Source organism: Gnatocerus cornutus, chromosome 6, assembly GCF_029298725.1.
Source record: "Gnatocerus cornutus isolate USDA-ARS CGAHR chromosome 6, icGnaCorn1.1, whole genome shotgun sequence".
NCBI lineage: Eukaryota > Metazoa > Arthropoda > Insecta > Coleoptera > Tenebrionidae > Gnatocerus > Gnatocerus cornutus.
The window spans coordinates 15,453,498-15,473,797 of NC_142238.1; the positions used below are offsets into that span (position 1 = coordinate 15,453,498).

The following is a 20,300-nucleotide window of genomic DNA, read 5'->3' on the forward strand; positions in this document are numbered from 1 at the left end:
TATATTAATAAATTGCGGTTTACACACAGTCAGCTCACGAATTTCCGCCTTTGTTTCAAAGGAAAAATTAGAAAGTTGCAACGGAAATATGGAATAATGGATAATGAAGTTCGTGCTGTTATTACAAAAATCTCTATTTGCTTCGGTGCTATTATGCCGCCCAATCAAACATTTTAATTATAAACCAAACCCTTGCAGCTGTCATTAAACCGCTAATTGCAAAAATTGCAGGTATTCTTGGAACGTTTCCAATCCAAATTTCCACGCATTTCTACTTTGTAAAAATGGTGGATGCGCCGGATTAGTTGAACGTCTTTCCATCCCAATTATCCAATTAATCTTTTAATACCTGTATGACACTCGGCCTCTTTTAATTTCAACATAAAGAAAGAACCTTTTGGGCGCAAATCCGCCCTTTCACCCTCCGCACTGTTCCCCCGATAAGTCCGTCTTTCCCGTTTCACTAAATATCAGCGATTCGCTACGCTTCGGGAATATCAGATTTAAAAAGAACAGACAGTGTCGGAGGCAAAAGGGTTTGGGGTTATTTGCCGTCAGTCGAGCCGTGCCATCTCGCACCGTCTTGTTCCGATATGGAACAAAGATTTCGGCGCATGGGCGTCTGTCTAAGCATCCCGACGCCGATCGCGGTCAGTACCGCGGCGGACGCCCTCCGAAAACGTACTCCGACGCCTAGCGGCAATTGCGACGCGCGGAAAAAATTATGCTCGAACAAACAGATTTTTTCAAGTGTTAATTAAAAGTTTGGCGAAAAATAAAAGGAGTTGGAGATTTCTCGTTGAAATTTTAATATGTTTCTAAACGGCAAACTTTGATGAAACTTTTCAGGTTGAGTTGATTGTGGTGCGTCGATCGAGTTTTCCGCAGTTTGTATGAAAGTGAGCGGGGATTTACATTATGAAATGTCAGTGATGAGAGTTGATTAGGGAGTTATTAAAAATGTTGTGCTTCCTATTGATCAACTTTTTGTACGGCACGGCTTCTTTTAAGGGTGAGTAAATTAAACGAAACAAACGTCCCATCTTTTTATCCCCTATAAAATCGCAGGGGTTCTGCAGCTTGGAGGGTTGGAGATTAGTTTCTAATAAAATCGCAGTTTGTACGTTCGAAGGTTTTTATTTGTTTTGAAGGATGGCAGCGTCGTAAAATTGGATGGGTTAAAAATAGACGTGGACTAAAAATAGGGTGCCTAATTATTAGCACCGGCAAGCTTAATTGAAAGCTACTTTTATTCCTATTTTTTTGCGACTGGATGCGCACCATTTAATTAGTTTAAACGCAAATAAACCTGCAAGAATTAAGAGAAATGTCGGATGTTGAATGCTTTATACATGTGCGGGTTTTTCTAGACGGAATTTATTGTCCTGAAATAATAGGATTCATGGATTCAGTTTATAATTAACTAAAAAATTCTTCCAACAATCAGTTCCGGTTGATAACTCCATTTCCGCCGTTAATACGAAAATTATTTCGAAAGCATATGGAGCGAAGAATACTAATGAAGAAATTTCACTTTTTTCGCGCAAAAGCTCTTTGTAATGAAATTAGTCCTCGTCTATCTATCTCTTTTAAAACGGTCCCAGATAAAGTTTGAAGTTGAATGATTGCTTTCTGAACAGCGTTTTGTGCCGCGTATTGAATTAACTCATTTACATTATTCGGAGGGAACTTCACTCTGTCCTAATAATTCTTGATTATATTTTAATTTGTTCGCGAATTGATTGGTCCCATGCTACTCAATTTGTCTTCATAAAAGATAAATGGAAAAAAGTGATTTTCTTTCAACACAATAGTGCGGCATTTATTGACGTTCCTTTTCATCGACGTACATTCAAATTATTAAAATTTCGGCTCCGAGGAAGAAACGACGTCCTGGATATATTTTACATGAAATTGGATTAATTCAGGAGAGGGACGGTCATATTTTTCGGGTTTCTTTTTGTCGGGGGAAAATTGTCCGATGTTAGGATGGGTGATGTATTTATGCGAATGGTGACTGGGCTAAATCAAACAAAAGTTTTATGCCCATTGAACAGTAACAGATTTGGTTTGTTTCTATTTTTGGTTTAATTTTAGCTCTAGAGCATTCAAATTTATGAAGCACTATTGTTTCTAATCTACCTATTAACAAATTTTAACATTTTATTTTTGTATTAATTGTTATAATCCTAGGAATTATGGTTCTAGAGCATTCAAATGTATCGAGATTACTAATATAAACAAATTTTAGCAGACTAGTACACATAACATACTTATGTCCAAATTTTAAAACAAATGGACTAAAATAAATTAAGAAAAAAAATTCAGGTTTGGATAAACCAATTTCGTATTTAAGACTCTTGTTTTGTTAGTTTTTGCACTAAAGCAATCAAACTAATGGAAATTAATTTTCGTCATTGACTTATTTACTGGGCCAATTTACAAAATTCTAGTCCACAAATAAACAAATTTTAGAAATTTTATATTGAAACAAACTAGACTTTAACTATCTATTTTCTATCTATTATATATAATAGTATATAATAGTATATATAATTTAATAATTATTAAAGATTATTCAGACTATTATTCACAACATACTTATGAAATGTGCAAAATTTCAAGACAAACTGACTAAAATAGGCCAAGATAAAAAATGTTTAGATTTGGTAAAACCAGGAATTTTAAAATTTTTGTATTTACGACTCTATTCTATCGCACAAGAAACAAAATTTAGGCATTTTTATTTTTGTAACAAATTAGAAATTACCAAATTTCTTTTTTTACCTTAAATTCTCTTACTTTTGACGTTATAAAAATCAAATATATGGGATTTATTGTTTTAATTACGAACTTCAAATTAAAAATTCTAGAGTATAAGTTAACAAAATTTTGAAATTTTAATCTAGAACAAAGTAAAGATTTCAAAATTGTATGTAGGTACCTATAACTCTGTGAATTATGGTTCTAGAACATTTAAATTTATTGGGTTTAATATTTATAACATATTTTTTAAATATGCAAAAGTTACAAAATTATAGACGAAAATTGGTCACATAAAAATTTTCAGATTTAAACGAACCAGAAATTTTAAAAATTTCATATTTACGGCTCTAATTCTGGTAGTTCCTACATTTACGCAATCAAATTGATGGAAATTACAATTCTTAAGTGTCTTATTTACTGTGTCAAATTCCAAAATTTTATAGTAAAAAAAACGACATTAAAACGTTTTCAGACAAACTAGAAATTTCGTAATTTTCGTAATTTTAACTCAAATGCTGCCAGTTTCGACACTTTAAAATCAAATTTATAAAGATTGTTTTATTTACTAACTGATTTATTAACACTTTTATTAAATGTGCAAAATTACAAAATTATAGACCAAATTAGGCCAAGATTAAAAATGTTCAGATTTGAACTAACTAGAAATTTTTATTTGTGGTTCTAATTCTGTTAGTTTTTATACTAAAGCAATCAAATTGATGGAGATTATATTTCTAATTATTATTATAATTAGTTTACTATTATAATTTTGATTTATTCTCTGGGACAAATTACAAAATTCTACAGCCCAAAGAACAAAATTAAGTCATTTTTATATTAGTAAAAATTTTCGAAAATTTTGTGCTTTTTGCTTAAATTCTGTTAATAAAGCAATCAAAGTTACTCTTTTAATTGACTTACTTACTGTGACAGTTTGATATTTAACAGCATGAGACAAAAAATTTTGAAAATTTTACTTAGAAGCGGTCTTAACAAAAAATTGCATTTTCAATGCTCAAAAGCGGACGATAAATATCCGTTTTCTGGCCGCTCTCATTTTCGTCTGGTTTAGGGGTTTAGGTTTTATAATTTACACATTTAGTAATTGTCTAGAGAATAATAATATGAATAAACTTAAATGCCAAAATTTGCAGAATTAGAACAACAAATAATACAAGATATTTGAAATTTCTAGTTTCCCTTTAAATAAAATTTCTAAAAGTCTGTCGCTCTATAATTTTAAAATTAAGTGAGTTACAAAAAAATTTCAACAAAATTTTATCTAGATTCAAGAATCTCAATAAAAATGTTGCGCATAAACATCTATAAAACGGGAGAACTAAAAATCTCAAAAATTTTGAATTTTTACTCAAATCTGTTAGTTTTGACACTTGAGAAATATAATTTATAAAGATGGTTTCTTTCATTAACTGTCCCAAGTCACAATATTTTAACGTACCAACCCGAAGAAGATAGATTTTAAAAATGTTATTTAAGAACTAAAAATTTCAAATACTCTATAGTGCGGCATTTATTGACGTTCTTTTTCATCGCCGTACATTCAAATTTTTACAATGTTGGCTCCGAGGGAAAAACGACGTCCCGGATATATTTTACATGAAATTGGATTAATTCAGGCGAGGTGCGGTCATATTTCCCGTTTTTCTTTTTGTCGTAGGAAAATTATCCGTTGCTAGGATGATGTATTTATGCGAATGGTCGCTATTCTAAATCAAACAGAACTCTTATGCTCGTTGAACGGTATATTTATAGACCATATTTTCCCACACTTTGAGTTACAGCTGCGGTTATTGCTATGAGGATTTAGGGGCGGTTTTGAGTGATGCTTTTGCGATATACAAAAAGCCGTATTTCATCGGAGTTTTATTCCGAAAGTTTGTAACTTTTTCAGGCGGTTTTAAAGTAAACTCAACAAGAACGAAAAGCTACAAGTACAGATTGTTTCTTAAATATACCCAGAAATATTTTCAGGGAAAATTCTCGGGTTATAATTTGAACTTTTCGAGCGTCATTAAAAATGAACACGTATGTAAAACAGGCCTGTAACAGGAGCACCTCATTCCACCCTAATGTATGCATGCAAAATGAGACGTTATTTTATCCGGCGCAGTTTTCTACTAAAGTACGGTTCTTATGAATACTTAAACGTCCTGAGTGCCAAATTAGTTTGTACACTTATCGCAAGACTTTGTCAACACTGTGGTAAATTCCGAATACACTATTGGAGTGAATAAGTAGGGAGCAATCTTGACCTCTGCATCAATAGCCCTCGCAAGGGCACTAAACCAACGGCTTTATGCTTGGGACAGAAGGGTTACAAATCTCATTACGTTTAATCTTGAAATCCACAACTCCTACAACGTGTGGATGTGTGTAGAAGATGAATTCTGTTATATGTTCCGCCATTATTAAACACACCAGACAATGGACCAGCAGATTTCACCTCACTTTTTCCTAAATGAGGGCCGAAGGAAGAACACAGACCTCCCGGTTTTCCTCCACGATCAAATCATGTAAAATCTGGCTTTGTTTTCCGTCTCCTATCTCCCATAAGCCATCTCCAATAAAAATAACCTTATCGTTTATTACCCCTCATAACTACTCCAGTCGTCTCCCTCCATGATCCATATATCCTCCAATTCCACAACTTTATTAGCGCCTCCACAGTCGTATATTCCACCTAACTCAACAATAGCTGACCACTCTCAACATGACCACAATGGACTAAATTAATTATCAGTAACAAACACAGCTCAGCCTAATAAATTTGCCGACACAATGGGCCTAACAGTATCGAAAAAGAATGTCGAAGCGCAACCGGAAAACGCGCGCTTTTACGCCTAGAAAATACATTAGTTCCGGCACCGTCACTAAATTCGGATTATCGGGACGAAAAAAGACGAGAGAATCGTGAATCATAATAATTAGACAAGTTGGGTGGACACGTTATCGGTCTAAATTTTCGCTAGTTTTTTTATAGATTTTTATGGACTAAATTTTTATTCATTTTTCTTTGGATTCTTCGAATTCCATTCCTTTAGAGTCTCTAGTTGTTTTAGATAAACTTTAAACTTTTTCCTCTGATGCTCTAGATTTGCTCCAGACTTTTCTTAAATTGTTTTGTGGATTTATTTCTGAAAAAACATCATATTTCCTAAAATTTTATATTTAATGCTCCAATTGTTAGTTTGACACTAGAGAAATCAAATTTATGGAGGTTACTAATTTATTTCCTGTGCCAATTTATAAAATTCGGCTGCACAATAGAAAAAACTTGGAAAACTTTTATTTTTTGTAAGAGACTAGAAATTTCAAAAATTAATTTTTTTTTTTGTTTAAATTTTGTGAATTTTGGCACTAAAGCATTCAATTTTATGGAGCTTTGTTACTTTTAACTTACTTATTAACTGTGGCAAATTATGAAGCACAAAAATTGGAAGACACATTTTAGAAATACTTACAAAATTTAGAAATTTTTATTCATGTGACGAACCAGAAATATTGGAAACTTTGATATTTTGCTCAAATTTTTGCTAATTTGTCACTAAAGCATTTAAATGTTTAGAAAATTATTATTTGTAACTTACTTTTTAACTGTGCCAATTTACAAAATTCTTCAGCACAACAAACACGAATACAAACAAATATTTTTGACGAATTACATAGAAATTTCCAAAATTTGTTTTTTTTTTCTCAAATTCTGTTAACATTGAGACTCTAGAAATCAATTTTAGAGAATTTTTTTGACCTATTTACTGTGCCAATTTAAAAATTCAACTAACGTAAGAAACAAAATTTAGAAATAGTGACTAATCAAACTTTTCTTACTTATTTACAATGCCAATTCATACAATTCTGCAGCACAATAGACAAAATGTCAAAATTTTTATTTTTGTAGAACTAGAAAATTCGAAGATTTTGGATTTTTTGCTAAAATTGTGCTAATTTTAACACTAGAACATTCAAATTTATGGACCTTTATTACTTTTAACCTACTAATTACTTAGAAGAATCTAGAGCACAATTGGCGAACAAATTTTATGCTCATGGTTCCAATTCTGTTAGTTTTGAGATTAAAGAAATCAAACTTATACAGATTACTGCTTCAAACTCACTTATTTACTGTGGCAAATTACAAAAAATTGCAGCGCGAGAGACAATATTTAAAAAAAATATTCAGTTGACAAACCAAACATTTAAAAAAAAAGAAATTCATTTTAGATTTTTTTTTCAAATGCTCATTTAATTTTCAATATTATAAATATTATAAATTCTCTTAGGTTTATCTTGCATTTCTCTTGGTTTCTTCTTTTTTCAAAATAAATTCTTTAGAGGCCCTAATTTTTTTTAATTAGTTCGTTTTCTAATGTTTAAAATCACATTAGTCTCTATACCGTTACTAACTTCGTATTATCGGCACGAAAAATTCTCGAGAATCATGAATCATAATAATTAGACAAGTTAGAAGTGCACGTAAACCGAATTCTTTCTTCCTCAAGCGATAAGAAGTTTAAAAACGACCTTTTATGTAAAATATCATAGTGTGAAGTTTTGAAACGGGACGATCGGTTTAGTGCTTGCAGCAAATAGTTAATTAGTTCAAGTTGTAAATTCAATTAAAGTTTTCGTCGGGAAGTGCCAGAAGTTTCGACATGCAAAAAAGCGTGTTTTTAACGTCGTCATTGAATAGGAAATGAAGGAAGTTTAGACAATAAACAGGTAATAGAAGAGCTGGATGCAGGCTGTGACAATTAATTATCTAATACTAGATCCTAAACAAACACGATTTAATATTTGATTAAAGCGTATCATATCAAATGTTTCTCTTAATTAACGCAGGTTGTGTTAAATGAGATTGGATTAGAAACAATGCAAATACCGTCGGAGCTTCTGCGATTATTAAAATATAATTACGCGTTTTTTAGAGACGAGATAACAGCCATGCAGATTCGTTTTCTTGACTTAATTGTCGCAATTTTTCCGCACATTTCCTTCGTCAAAAGTCCCAAAATCCCTTTTCTGGAGAACAACATCGCCCTTTATCTCCCCTTAAAATCTGTTGTTAGCAGAAAATCACATAACTTAATTTTCTTCTCTTTTTTCCAGTGGAGGATTTAACGGCGGGCCCGAGCACTCCTCTGAAATTTTCAATGGAAAGTCCCGATTTCGCCGGCCCTATTAAAAATGTGACCGTTGCCATAGGGCGAGAAGCGATCCTCAGCTGCTCTGTGACGGATTTGGGTCACTATAAGGTACTTGAAACTGTAAATTTTTCCTCGAAATTCCGTATTTTAGCGCAGTGATGGTTTCCGTGTGATTACTTTCGGAAAATCGAGCGTTTGGTAGCGGTTACGTCCAACTAATCTGGTTTAAATTAATTCGTAATGTGGAGCGTACCAACATGCAAAAGCCACTAAAAGCGAGGGTAATTGCGGGGTTGGTATTAGAAATCTTACTAGTTTTTGTCGGATTACGAATTCGTTCAGAAAAATGAGAGTTTTATTCGCGCTAAAAATACCGCCGACATAAATTATTTCTGTCGGAATTCGATTATGTTCTCGAATCGGTTCATTTATCACCTTCTCTTCCATTTTTCTTTTTTGACAAGACTAATTCACAATCAAAATAATACAGTAGTGGAGTAATTATTCATTCCAATTCCAGTTGGCTCAAGCGACAAACATGCACAGATCAAAACCAATACCTGCGAGCGATATAAATATACTTTGGCATGGGATGAACGCACTAGCTCGATCATAATTCTGATTGATCTTTATATTCACTTGAAAATCTGGTTTAATTAATATTCAAGCGAGTTATGGGGGAAATCATTTAACTATCCACGTTTGGTGTTTTAATCTGTTTTGCCCATCAAAAGTTCTTTAGTTGCATTTCGAACGTGGCAGCAAACAAATCAATTGTGTTCCCGGCACCTTCGCATGAAACATTCAAACTCGTCTCCGATCAAATTTAAACTTGGTAAATGGCAATTGAGCAAATTTACCAACTCTAGACATTTTCACCTGTACATCTCGATTCCGCCAAGTTCGAATGCGCCTATATACCGTGTCTGCATGAACATGTAACACCGAATCGGTTTCCCAAACTCTCCGTAGACTAACTTCACTAAAGTAATTTAGATCCAATTTATCCGTTTCGCGAAGAATAGGAACTCGGCCCTTCTTGTCCCTTAATATAAGCAAACTAATTCGAAGTTAGCGGCGCGAAACGACTATACATTAATTAATTATTGGCAGGCGTCTCGGGAGCTGCTTCGAGACAATGGCCCTTTTGGCCGACCCTTTCCTAACATTGTTGAAATTCATCTCGAGCCGTATTAACGGTAACGGTGAGTCCGTGCTAGCCAAATAACCGGAGCTAATTATCAATTAGAAAATCATAACACCTCCCTTTGCTGGCCTAAGCGCCGATAAGTTTGCAAGGGCGGAAAAAGGATCGGTTAAGACAGGGGCGGGTTTGAATTAAGGTGTACCTTAGAGCCTGGAAGAGCACCGGCCTAAAACCTGATCTCTACACTTTTTTAATAACGCCATTTGAAGAATATTATGGTGTTAAAAGAAATAAGAAGAGCTTAAAAGGAAATTTTGAAAAAAACAATATGACTAAAACTATGCCAAATTTCTGATATCGATATCTTGCTTATTTTTGGAGTAAACTCGAGTTATATACATCGGTGTTTACAGAATTTTCCGCAGATTTCAAATCTGGGATTTAAATTCAGATCCGACAACAAATAACTGAGTTGTGGCCGATAAAAGCTTCGGATACTTGATTTTCATTTTTCCTAATTGTCCCTAATTTTTAAAGCTAAATATTTTGGAAACTATTAGAGATATTGAGATGCGGTTTGCGCCATTCTTTTTCTCGGCTCATTTTACGTTAAAAAATGTTCTTAAAAGTCCAAAATTCAATAGTCAATTTTTCGCAAAAAAAACTCCGACTCAAACGATAAAAATTTTTCATTTAACTCGTAAACTATTTGTCCGATCGATCTCAAATTTGGCCAGTAGATACATTTCGAGCTCCTCTTTTGACTGATGTATAATTCAAAGCTATTAAACGTTGTTTTCATTTTGAAAACATTGATTGAAAATCATCCTAAAATGACGTCTTCAAAACAGTTGTTGACCAATGCCTCGTTTATTTATTAAGCAAACTCAACAAATTTGAGCTCATTTTACGCAGAATGTCACGCTGGATCCAAAAACATGAAAAATTTTAATTTTCGTCGACAAATAACTGAGTTATGATCGTTTGAATTTTTGGGTTGTCGCCAGAGGGCCAAATTTTTGAAACAATCCGTGCTCAATATTTCGGAAACTATTACAGATATTTAGATGCGGTTTGCGCCATCATTTTTTTTGCAATCTTTTATAAAAAAAAATTCTTAGATTTTCCAAAACTCCAAAGTTGCAGTTTTTCGCCAAAATTCATGACTAAAACTATGCCAAACTTCTGAAATCGATATCTCGCTTATTTTTTGGAGCAAACTTGAGTTATTTATACATCAGTGTACGCAGAATTTTCCGCAAATTTCAAATATGGGATTGAAATTTACAGCCAGCAACAAATAACAGAGTTATGGCCGATCAAAGTTTCGAATAGTTGATTTTTATTTTTCCTAATTTTTCCTTATTTTTAAATCAAAATGTCTCGGAAATTATTAGAGATATTGAAATGCGGTTTGCACTATCGTTTTTCTCAGCTCATTTGACGTTAGAAAAAGTTTTCAAAAGCCCAAAATTCGATGGTAAATTTTTCACGAAAAAAAATTTCTACTCAAACATTAAAAATTTTTCAATTTTCTTATTTTTGGCCACAACTCGTAAACTATTTGTCTAATTGATCTCAAGTTTGGCTAATTGATAGATTTTGAGCTCCTCTTTCGATTAATATAAACACAAAAATATTAAACGTTGTTTTCACCTTGAAAATTAAATTAAATTAAAGCAGATTTTGGCCAATGCCTCAAGCAAACTCAACAAATATTAGCTCATTAACTCATCAATATCACGCTGAATCTAAAGCCGCAGAAATTTTTTATTTTTGTCAACAAATAACTGAGTTATGGCCGTTTGAAAATTCGGGTTGTCGTCAGAGGGCCAAAATTTTGAAGCTCTGGAAACGATTTTGCTCTATATTTCCGGAATTAAAGCAAATATAAAAAACTGTTTTTAAAATCGTTTTTCTCGCGATTTTTGAGTTAAGAATTCGACCTTAAATTTTTCGAAAGTCGATTCGGTAAAAAAAAAATAAGAACTATATCTCGCTTAAATGTGAAAATAGCACAAAACAACAATTTTAATTATTTAAAACATAATAACAAATTTATTTATACCTACCTTGGCTTTGTTATTACATTTTGATTTTGGCACAAAACCGCAATTCGTAATTTGTTTAATTACATCTCATTGTTTATTTTAATTAAATAAATTTTACACGTACATTTTTGACATTACATTAAAATCAATAACCATAATTTGACCAAAAAGCGGCCATCTCGACAGAAAATCTGATTCGCATCCCCAACAAAAACTTTAATTTCGCATATTTCAAAGCATGTCATCACGAATTCAATTTGTTATTTCTGAAGCCCTCAAATAACTTGGTGATATTCCGTAAATTAAGTTGACACGAACTTTGTTCTAGTAATAACATTTTTTGTTTTAGTCAACGCGAGTTGGTTCTCCGAGTTTAAAATTACTACAGCTTTGTAATACCGGATTTAAAATTACAGTCACGTGTCGTAATGATCCCTATGATCATGCAGGAACAAAGTATCAGATGTAACATAATGAGATGGCAACAAATTAAAGTTTCCAGGGCTATATAAAGCGTATTATGAAACTTTCCTAATTACATACCTATACTCTTGTAAGTGTATCGCACATTAATCGACAAAGCTTTTCCTCTGAGAAAATTACATCGTCATCATCATCATTTTTTGTGCTCGTGAAATTGACGTTTTCTGCGTTTCCTGCACGTTTAACTATTTATAACGTCAAGATTTAAACTGACGGTTCCGGCTATTATTCCGGCGACATAAAAGTGGAAGTACAGGCATAATATATGTGATTTAGTATGGCAAAATCTCACCGGATTTCATCCCACTGACGATCCCAAAAGACCAACCTGAGAGCTTTATGCTTTAGTCCACTTTCTTCGGTCGCCTAAGTTGCAGCAGCGCAAAAAAATCGAAGGAACTTTGCAATAGAAGGAATAGATTTCAATTCAGCGGGGGACTTCGAAAATTTCTGAGGGCGTGCTTTATTAATAGTAAACTGGTAACTTTATCCATTTTCTATTAAAAAATAAAAAAATACAAATTACAAGCTTAAAAATAGAAATTAGTAAATTTAATTTTAACGGAAAGCGGAAAATGAGCAAACATTTTCGTCTTGCTTACTTTTATACTAATTTTAAATTGTACGTTGTTCAAAAAGTACGTTAAAACAAAATTACACAAAAAATAACGAATGGAATGATTGTGAAAATTTAAACTGGTATTTCTATTCCTGGCTCATTTCGTTCCTTTTGCAAAACCGTATTCATTATTAAATAAATTTTAGCCAATTTGAGCTTACGAGTTTCATTATTGTGTTGGACCTTATTATAGTTATCATTATCTGTGTAAAAGCGAACGTTTTATAAGCGAAATTACTAAGTGGTCGTAGATAAAGAAACATTTCTCTGGCTTGTTGTGTAATGAAAAAGCGTTGTATAATAGACGCGTTATACAACACGTGATATAATGTGACTAAAGTTTGTTTTTTTGTCAAACAAACACCAAAATTTGCAATCTAGAGAGATAAAAATCAAAATGTTTTTTTACAGTTTGTTAAAAAACCGTTACGTCTAATTAAATTGTCAATTATACAATTAAATTTTTAATTTTCGAAAAATCCAAGGGCTAATTCTTAACTAGAAAATTGCGGAAAATGCTATGGCGAAAACTGTGTTTTTCCATCTGTCATAGTTTCCGACATATTGAGTTAAGAAGACCCTCAAAATTTTGACTCTTTGGCTACTAACCAAAAAATTAAACAGCCCTTACTCAATTATTTTATGATATACGTTAAAAATTTGTTCAGGTTTGGATTCCGCGAAAAGTTCTACGTTAAATGAGCACAAATAACTTGAGTTTGCTTCACAAATAAACGAGATATTGACAAAAATCTGTTTTAAAGGTTTTTTTTGTGTCATTTTCAATAAATTTTTTCGAGGTGAAAACGACGTGCAATATTAATATGTTATACATCAGTCAAAAAAGCGACTCAAAATCTATCAACTGGCCAAATCGCAAATTGGTAGCTCAAATAGTTGGCAAATGACGGCCAAAAAACAAAAAATTTAAACATTTTTTTCGCGAAAAAAATGACCAATGAATTTTGGAAATTTGAAAGCAATTTCTAAAAGAAAAAAACGCGAAAAAAATAATAGCGCGAACCGGTTCTTTATATCAGTACATTGTGCAAAAAATGTGACCAAATACCTTGAATTTGCTTTACAAATAAACAATACCTTGATCAAGAACCGTTTTGAAGAAGTCTTTTAGGGATAATTTTATTTTATTTTTTTTGAAGTGAAAACATCGTTTAATTTATTGAATTGTACATCAATCGAAAGAAGGGCTTGAAATCTATCAACTAGCTAAATTTGAAATTAGTAGCTCATATAGTTCACGAGTGACGGCCAAAAAACAAAAAATTCAAAAACTTTTTTTGCGAAAAATTGAACCATTGAATTTTGGGTATTTAAGAGTAAAATCTGAAAGAAAAATGCGCGAGAAATACGATGATGTAAACCGTTTTATTCAACCTGTCGTAGTTACAAAAGTATTTAACTTTAAAAATTTAAAAGCGAAATCCATTTTTCTGAAATTTTAGGCGGTCAAAACTCGGTTATTTGTCGTCGTATGTAAATTCTGAAGATTTTGAATTTGCGCGAAAATCTGCAAAAAATGAGTTTAAATACCGCATGTTTGCTCCCAAATTAAGCGAGATATCGACCGCGGAAATTTAACATAGTAGTTTAAATGACGTTTCAGAAACCGTTCTAGTAAAATATTTCTAACTAGAATTTTTTTTTTCTTAAATAGCTTGATTGTCAGAGAAACTAAGGCCGTTGCAATATGTAACAATGATCGTTTCATTAGAAACCATAAATTATCAGAATATGGCTAAATTGTTATAAAACCGTCCGGCGACTCTAATTCACGTTTTGTGTACATTCAAAACCGCAGATCGATGATAACTGGCAGCAACATCGGATTTCATTAGACAAATTTAGATAAATGAATCTTTATTTTCTCTTTGGAATCCGCATTTAATTAATGTCGGAACGATCTGTTCGGCAAATTGTGAAACGCTGCGCCAGTTATGAGCAAACATTCTATGCACATTTTACTAATTAAAACTAAACATGTTTGCTAATTGGGGCTCGTTTTTCACAAATATCACCAATTAATATCATTATTGATACAAAACTCCATTTTCACTCCTTTTTGCAAAAACGCTAATGCAACTTGATGAAATCACGTTCGCTGAAAAGCTAACAAAATTGGAACGGCCTCATAAACTCCAAATAAAATTTTAATGGCAGGATCTTCGATGTCGCACGCCCATGATTGTGTTTCGTCACAACAATATCAGTAATTGTTAGTGATGAAATTTGTGATCACAGTTGACGGAGCAAGTCAAATAAAATTACTTTAATGACCGAGGGATGAATTTGATTGGATGGGGGGAGAAGTCATGGCCCGTTTTTTTACACTCAACCAAGTTAATTTGCGGCAATTACTCGAGCAAAAACTGTTTATGTAATTTATCGTGCGTTAAAAGAAAATGCATGCAAGGGCTGCGGCCGCAGCCCGAAATTATAAACACTAAATAAAATTTTATGTGTTCATTTTTATACAGGGAGAATCGAACAATGCGCGGTTAATTAATAAGTGCGATTTAGGAGGGAGTCAATGCGCATAAACATGTTGAAACAATGCTGAAACTGGATATATGGAAGAGAAATCAGAGCGCACGTTGTTGAACGTAAATAAAATTATAGTTTCAACAAACACCAATTGTCCCGGAACAAAGCTCTTTATTTAATCTGGAACTATGCAAGAAAAATCCTATTAAATTTTCATTCAAAGATAAATCTCACTGCAGCAGATACATAGTTGCAGTGGAACAATAACAAGCTTGAATACATACAACCTACTAAATTCTCGATCAAGTTTGCCTACATACATTGTCTTCTCCACGGCAATAATACCGAAAACAAGACATGTTCATTGCAGGAAGTCGCTCCAGAGGTCCTTAAAGGAATTGAAATTATCAAATTAATCTTTTCTCTCTTTAAGGATGTTGCCTTGGAGAATTTCTAACACTGTCGGAGTTAATCCTTTTAACGTAATTGAGATAGGAATTTTGAAGTAACTGCGTTATGTTCTTCAAATTGAATTGGATTAAAGTTTCGAAAACTTCATTTTTTCGTGACCGCGAAAACTAGAAAAGATGGAATTAGTGCCGACTCAATGATGCAGTGGACTTTCGAATAATTTCGCAATTTCATTAAATTAATATGGTAATGTTGATGAACATGGGAATTTATAATAATTTGGTTATAATATGTACAATCTATTTTTAAAATATCTTAACCGTTTTCAATAAAACCGGTTTTGCATATTATTTTATGCAAAATTCGATAATGCAGTGGTCTATTAAATTTACTCACACGGTTGATATAGATAAAGTACCCTAATACTCTCTAGAGAGATAAAATAAAAGCATGCAAAATTTTTGAAGGTTGAGCAAATGTCCTCAAAAGCCTCGAAAAAAAAATTCGACTCAATCGATGAAAATTTTTCAATTTTTGTCCGATAGTTCTCAAATTTGGCTAGTAGATAAATCTCGCGTTCCTCTTTTGACTGATTTAAAAAAAAGGTATTAAACGTTTTTATCTTGAAAATAGTGGTTGAAAATCACCTCAAAATGACCTCTTCAAAACAGTTTTTGGCTAAATGCCTCGTTTATTTATTAAGCAAACTCAACAAATTTCATTTTACCCCGAATGTCACGCTGAATTTTTAATTTTTGTCAACAAATAGTTGAGTTATGACCGTTTGAATTTTTGGGTTGGCGCCAGAGGACCAAATTTTTGAAGGTTGGAAACAATTCGTGCTTAATATCTCGGAAACTATAACAGATATTGAGATGAGGTTTGCACCATCGTATTTCTCGCGGTGTTTTGCATGAAAAATAGTTTTTAGATTTTCTAAAAGTCGAAAGTGGCAATTTTTCGCGAAAATTTATGTCTAAAACTATGTCAAATCAGAAATTTGAAAACTATTTCATATATTGAGATGCGGTTTGCGCCATAGTTTTTCTCGTAATTTTTTACATAAGAAATAGTTCTTTGATTTTATTACAGTCAAAATGTGCAAATTCTTGCAAAAATTCATGACTAAAACTATGCAAAACTTTTGATATCGATATCTCGCTTATTTTTTGGAGTAAACTTGTGTTATTTGCATCAGTGTACGCAGAATTTCTCGCAGATTCCAAATCTAAAATCTAAATTCAGATCCGACAACAAACAATTAAGTTGTGACCGATCAAAGTTTCGAAAAGATGATTTTAATTTTTCCTCATTTTTTTTAATTTTTAAAGTTAAATATCTCGGAAACTATTTGAGATATTGAGATGCGGTTTCTTTGTCTTGGTTCATTTTACGTTAGAAAATGTTATTAAAAGTCCAAAATTTGCTAGTCAATTTTACGCAAAAAAAAATTTCGACTCAATCCATAAAAATTTTTTAATTTTTTTAATATTAGCCATAACTCGCAAACTATTTGTCCGATCGATCTCAAATTTGGCCAGTAGATAAATCTTGAGCTTCTATTTTGAATTATGTATAACAGAAAGGTAATACACGTCGTTTTCACCTTGGAAACAGTGATTGAAAATCACTCCAAAATGGCCTCTTCAAAAACAGTTTTTGGCCAATGTCTCGTTTACTTATTAAGTAAATTAAACAAATTTTAGCTCACTTTATGCAGAATGTCACGCTGAATCCAAAGCTTTAAGAATTTGTAATTTTCGTCAACAAACAATTGAGTTATGGCCGTTTTAATTTCTGGGTTGTTGCCACAGGGCCTTATTTTTGAAGGTTGAAACAATTCGTGCTCAATAAGTCGGAAACTATTATAGATCTTGAAATGCAGTTTCCGTCATTGTTTTTCTCGCGATTTGTTACATAAAAAGTATTTTTTAGATTTTTCAAAAGTCGAAAGTTGTAGTTTTTCGCAAAAATTTATGACTGAAACTAAGCCAAACTTCTGATATCGATGCCTTGCTAATTTTTTGGAGTAAACTTGCGTTATTTAGCTCATTTTACGCAGAATTTTGCGCAGTTTCCAAATCTAGCTTTGGAATTCAGATCCGACAATAAATAACTGAGTTATGGCCAATCAAACTTTTGAATAGTTGATTTTCATTTTTAAAATTTCTAAAGCTGACTATTGCCTTCGAAAAATTTAAGCCAATCAGAAAGCTGCAATGTTTTATTTTCAACCAATCACGATCAAGTTTTAGCGATAATACTGCACTAGTGCAATTATCGATAATTTGCATTAGTGCATATTATCAGATCCGACATTTATGAATAAAAAGACTAAATTTAAATTTGTATTTCTTTTAAGAGAATGAACAATTGTTAAAAACAGTTTGAATATAAAACTTTCTTTGATGTTGGAACCGATGTGTTTTCATTGCTGGTTGCATCAATTCCTGTTATTTCGCTGTTATCATTTCGCATTTTTTAACGATTTCCTCGTGATGTTCACTATTTACTTGGAGGTAACTCTTTATCGAAGCTTGATTTGAGTATCCTGTAACCTTCATAATTAAATTTTCTGAAACACCAACCTTCGCAAGTTGGGTAATTGCTGCGGCACGGTTGGAGTGATTTGATACTTTTACTCTTTTCGTGTCAATTCCTATACGAGTAGTTTCTGCTGCTTGCCTTGTCCACTTTGAAATCTCATTTCGTCCTACAGGGCAATTTTTAAAAAAACCTTTTGAAGTTTCTTTTTTCCACGACGGATTTATGGTTAAGAAGAGACGTTCGACTGTAATGTGCGGTCCTCTCTTTTCTTTTAATAATTTGAAAAGCCTGAAAAATTAGAATGATAAGTCTTTTGTTATCGTGCAATATTTTAAATACCTGATTGGACATTTGCTCGGGTCGGTGGTGTTTTGCACTAACCATCTCGTTTCCCTCCTTGCGCTGTTTTAGAAAATACGGGGTTATACGCTATTCGACCTGTTGGATTTCCGCGGTCGTCAAATTCTTCTTCAAAGTAACTCAAAAGACAGTTGCATGCTTCTCCTCCTCTCCATGCTAGTTTGTACGAGGCAATGTGGAAAAATTTGCGTTGCAGCTCATTCGGAATTGTCTCGTCCCAAATAGTACACATTTGATCAATTTCTTGTTCTGATAAGCTAGATGCACTCATTTTTCTTCTTTCGGGATTCTTTCCTCTTTGCATCTCTTGCAGTTCGAGCACACTCAAACGTGACGTCTTTAAATGGATCGAAAACAATGTTAAACTCATAATATTTTTGTTGCAACACTTGTGTCCACCCCTAAAATCGTCTTTAATTTTAAAGATAAAATTTTGAAAATTTGCACACGCTTATAGTTGACAAGGCTCTAGAAGCTGACACAAAAATTTGTTTTTGATATTGAATTTGATATCACGGTTTCTTGGCGTCGCGACGCCTAAAAAGTTTAATTTTTAGCGATTTTTGGGTTTTTGCGGTAATATTAGCGAATTCAATTTTTTTTCAACATAACTGTAATACAAATATTTGAGTTTTTATTTTAAATCTACTTCAAATGGTGTTTAAAATTTGCGAAAAAAACGCTGTTTTATCAACTTAGTTTTCAATATTTTGACGGTGCAGTGACAAACTACGTTTACACCAAAATTTCACAAGTCACTTCATTCACTCATATGAATGTGAATTTTGATTAGCACGTTCTGGACACTAGAAATCGTTAATTAACATCGACAAAGCGACAATTTTGCCAAGTAAGACTTTTGTTACCTTCTAAAACGAACCAAAGAATAGATGTCATTTGTGACACAAGATGTTGACAGATGGGTGTAAACGTAGTTCCCAATTTTGACGTAACAAAATTGGAAACTAACTTGATTAAACAGCATTTTTTACTCAAATTTTGAATACAATTTACATTAAATCTAAAATGTAAACTGAAATATTTTTAACACATTTATATTGAAAAAAAATTAAATTAGAGGTTCATTTCATAAAACTTCTCAATTAGCTAAAAAATACACTTTTAAGCCGTCGCGACGCCAAAACTATAAGTGATGAAAAATAATTTTTTGCGTCGGCTTCTAGAGCTTTGTCAACTATGAGTGTATGCAAATTTTCAAAATTTTATCTTTAATCAATTTTATCTTCACAACACCCTGTTTATATTCTTCTCCATTAGTGCGCCTCATATTGAAAGCGATGTCTAAGAATTAGCGCCAGTTGCGACATAGAAGTTTCCTGTTCGATGGTGTATTTTCTTTCATCACAAAATTGTTCAAACTGTCTCCATGCAGAATCTCTTGACTTTTTTGTGTTCTGTGGAGTTAACTTGCCCACTGCAGCGTTTATTATTTGTTCTGTATTCTGCCCAATACGCGAACTCATCTTAAAATTATTTTTTCACAAAATTGTTGTCACAACAAAGCCCTTGGAAACCAGTCAATGAAAATGTGATTACAGTCAAGAGCGTTTAAAAATTAAAAAAAAACAATTTTTAAACCAAAAAATTGTTTAGAGTATCGATGAAATTTTTCTCAGGAAATAGTCTGCCAAAATACCCCCTCGTGCATGCCAAATTGCCTCCTAATTTTAATTTGTCGACAATTTGACATGCACTCGGGATATTACTAATGAATATTTCAGAAACTATTGCTGACATTGATAAACCCTTTGCGTCATCGTTTTCCTCGGCTCATTTTCTGTTCAAAAAAGTCTTCAAATGCCCAAAATTTGTAGGTCGTCTCTCAGTTAAGAATTCAGTCTTAAAATTCTAATTTGAAGTTTGAACAAACTTTTGTACCCCAAAACCCAACCTTACAAATTACAGGATAAACTTTTAATATTTTTTTCCGTTCATCTGATCTATTGTACTTTTAAAACCTCCGTCAGTTACAAATTCATATTCCACTTGTACCACCTGCACCGTTATAAATAACTCCGCCTTTTAGCCACGTGCATTTATTCCTCCACTTAATTTTTATCTCCCATCTGATGCATCGCGTTGAAACCTGAAAATAAACAAAATGTCACAAATCGGAACCCCTGTAACCCTCTTTCACAATTTGTAGCACATTCAACCCGTCCTTAATTCTAACACGTGCCGCAATCCGAAATACCGCGGTGGTAAAACTCTTCGACAGAAATCCAAAA

General features: G+C 32.7%; 1 protein-coding gene across 1 annotated transcript in view; it reads left to right on the forward strand.

Moving 5' to 3' along the window:
- The first annotated feature begins 669 nt into the window (after positions 1-669).
- The window catches only part of LOC148173363 (lachesin-like), a 65,787-nt gene continuing 46,156 nt past the window's right edge, over positions 670-20,300 (forward strand). The window contains exons 1-2 of the mRNA XM_088038614.1: positions 670-1,012; positions 7,894-8,039. Coding sequence (XP_087894740.1) covers positions 961-1,012; positions 7,894-8,039 — 198 coding nt within the window. The 5' untranslated portion in view covers positions 670-960. The remainder of the gene's footprint in view (positions 1,013-7,893; positions 8,040-20,300) is intronic.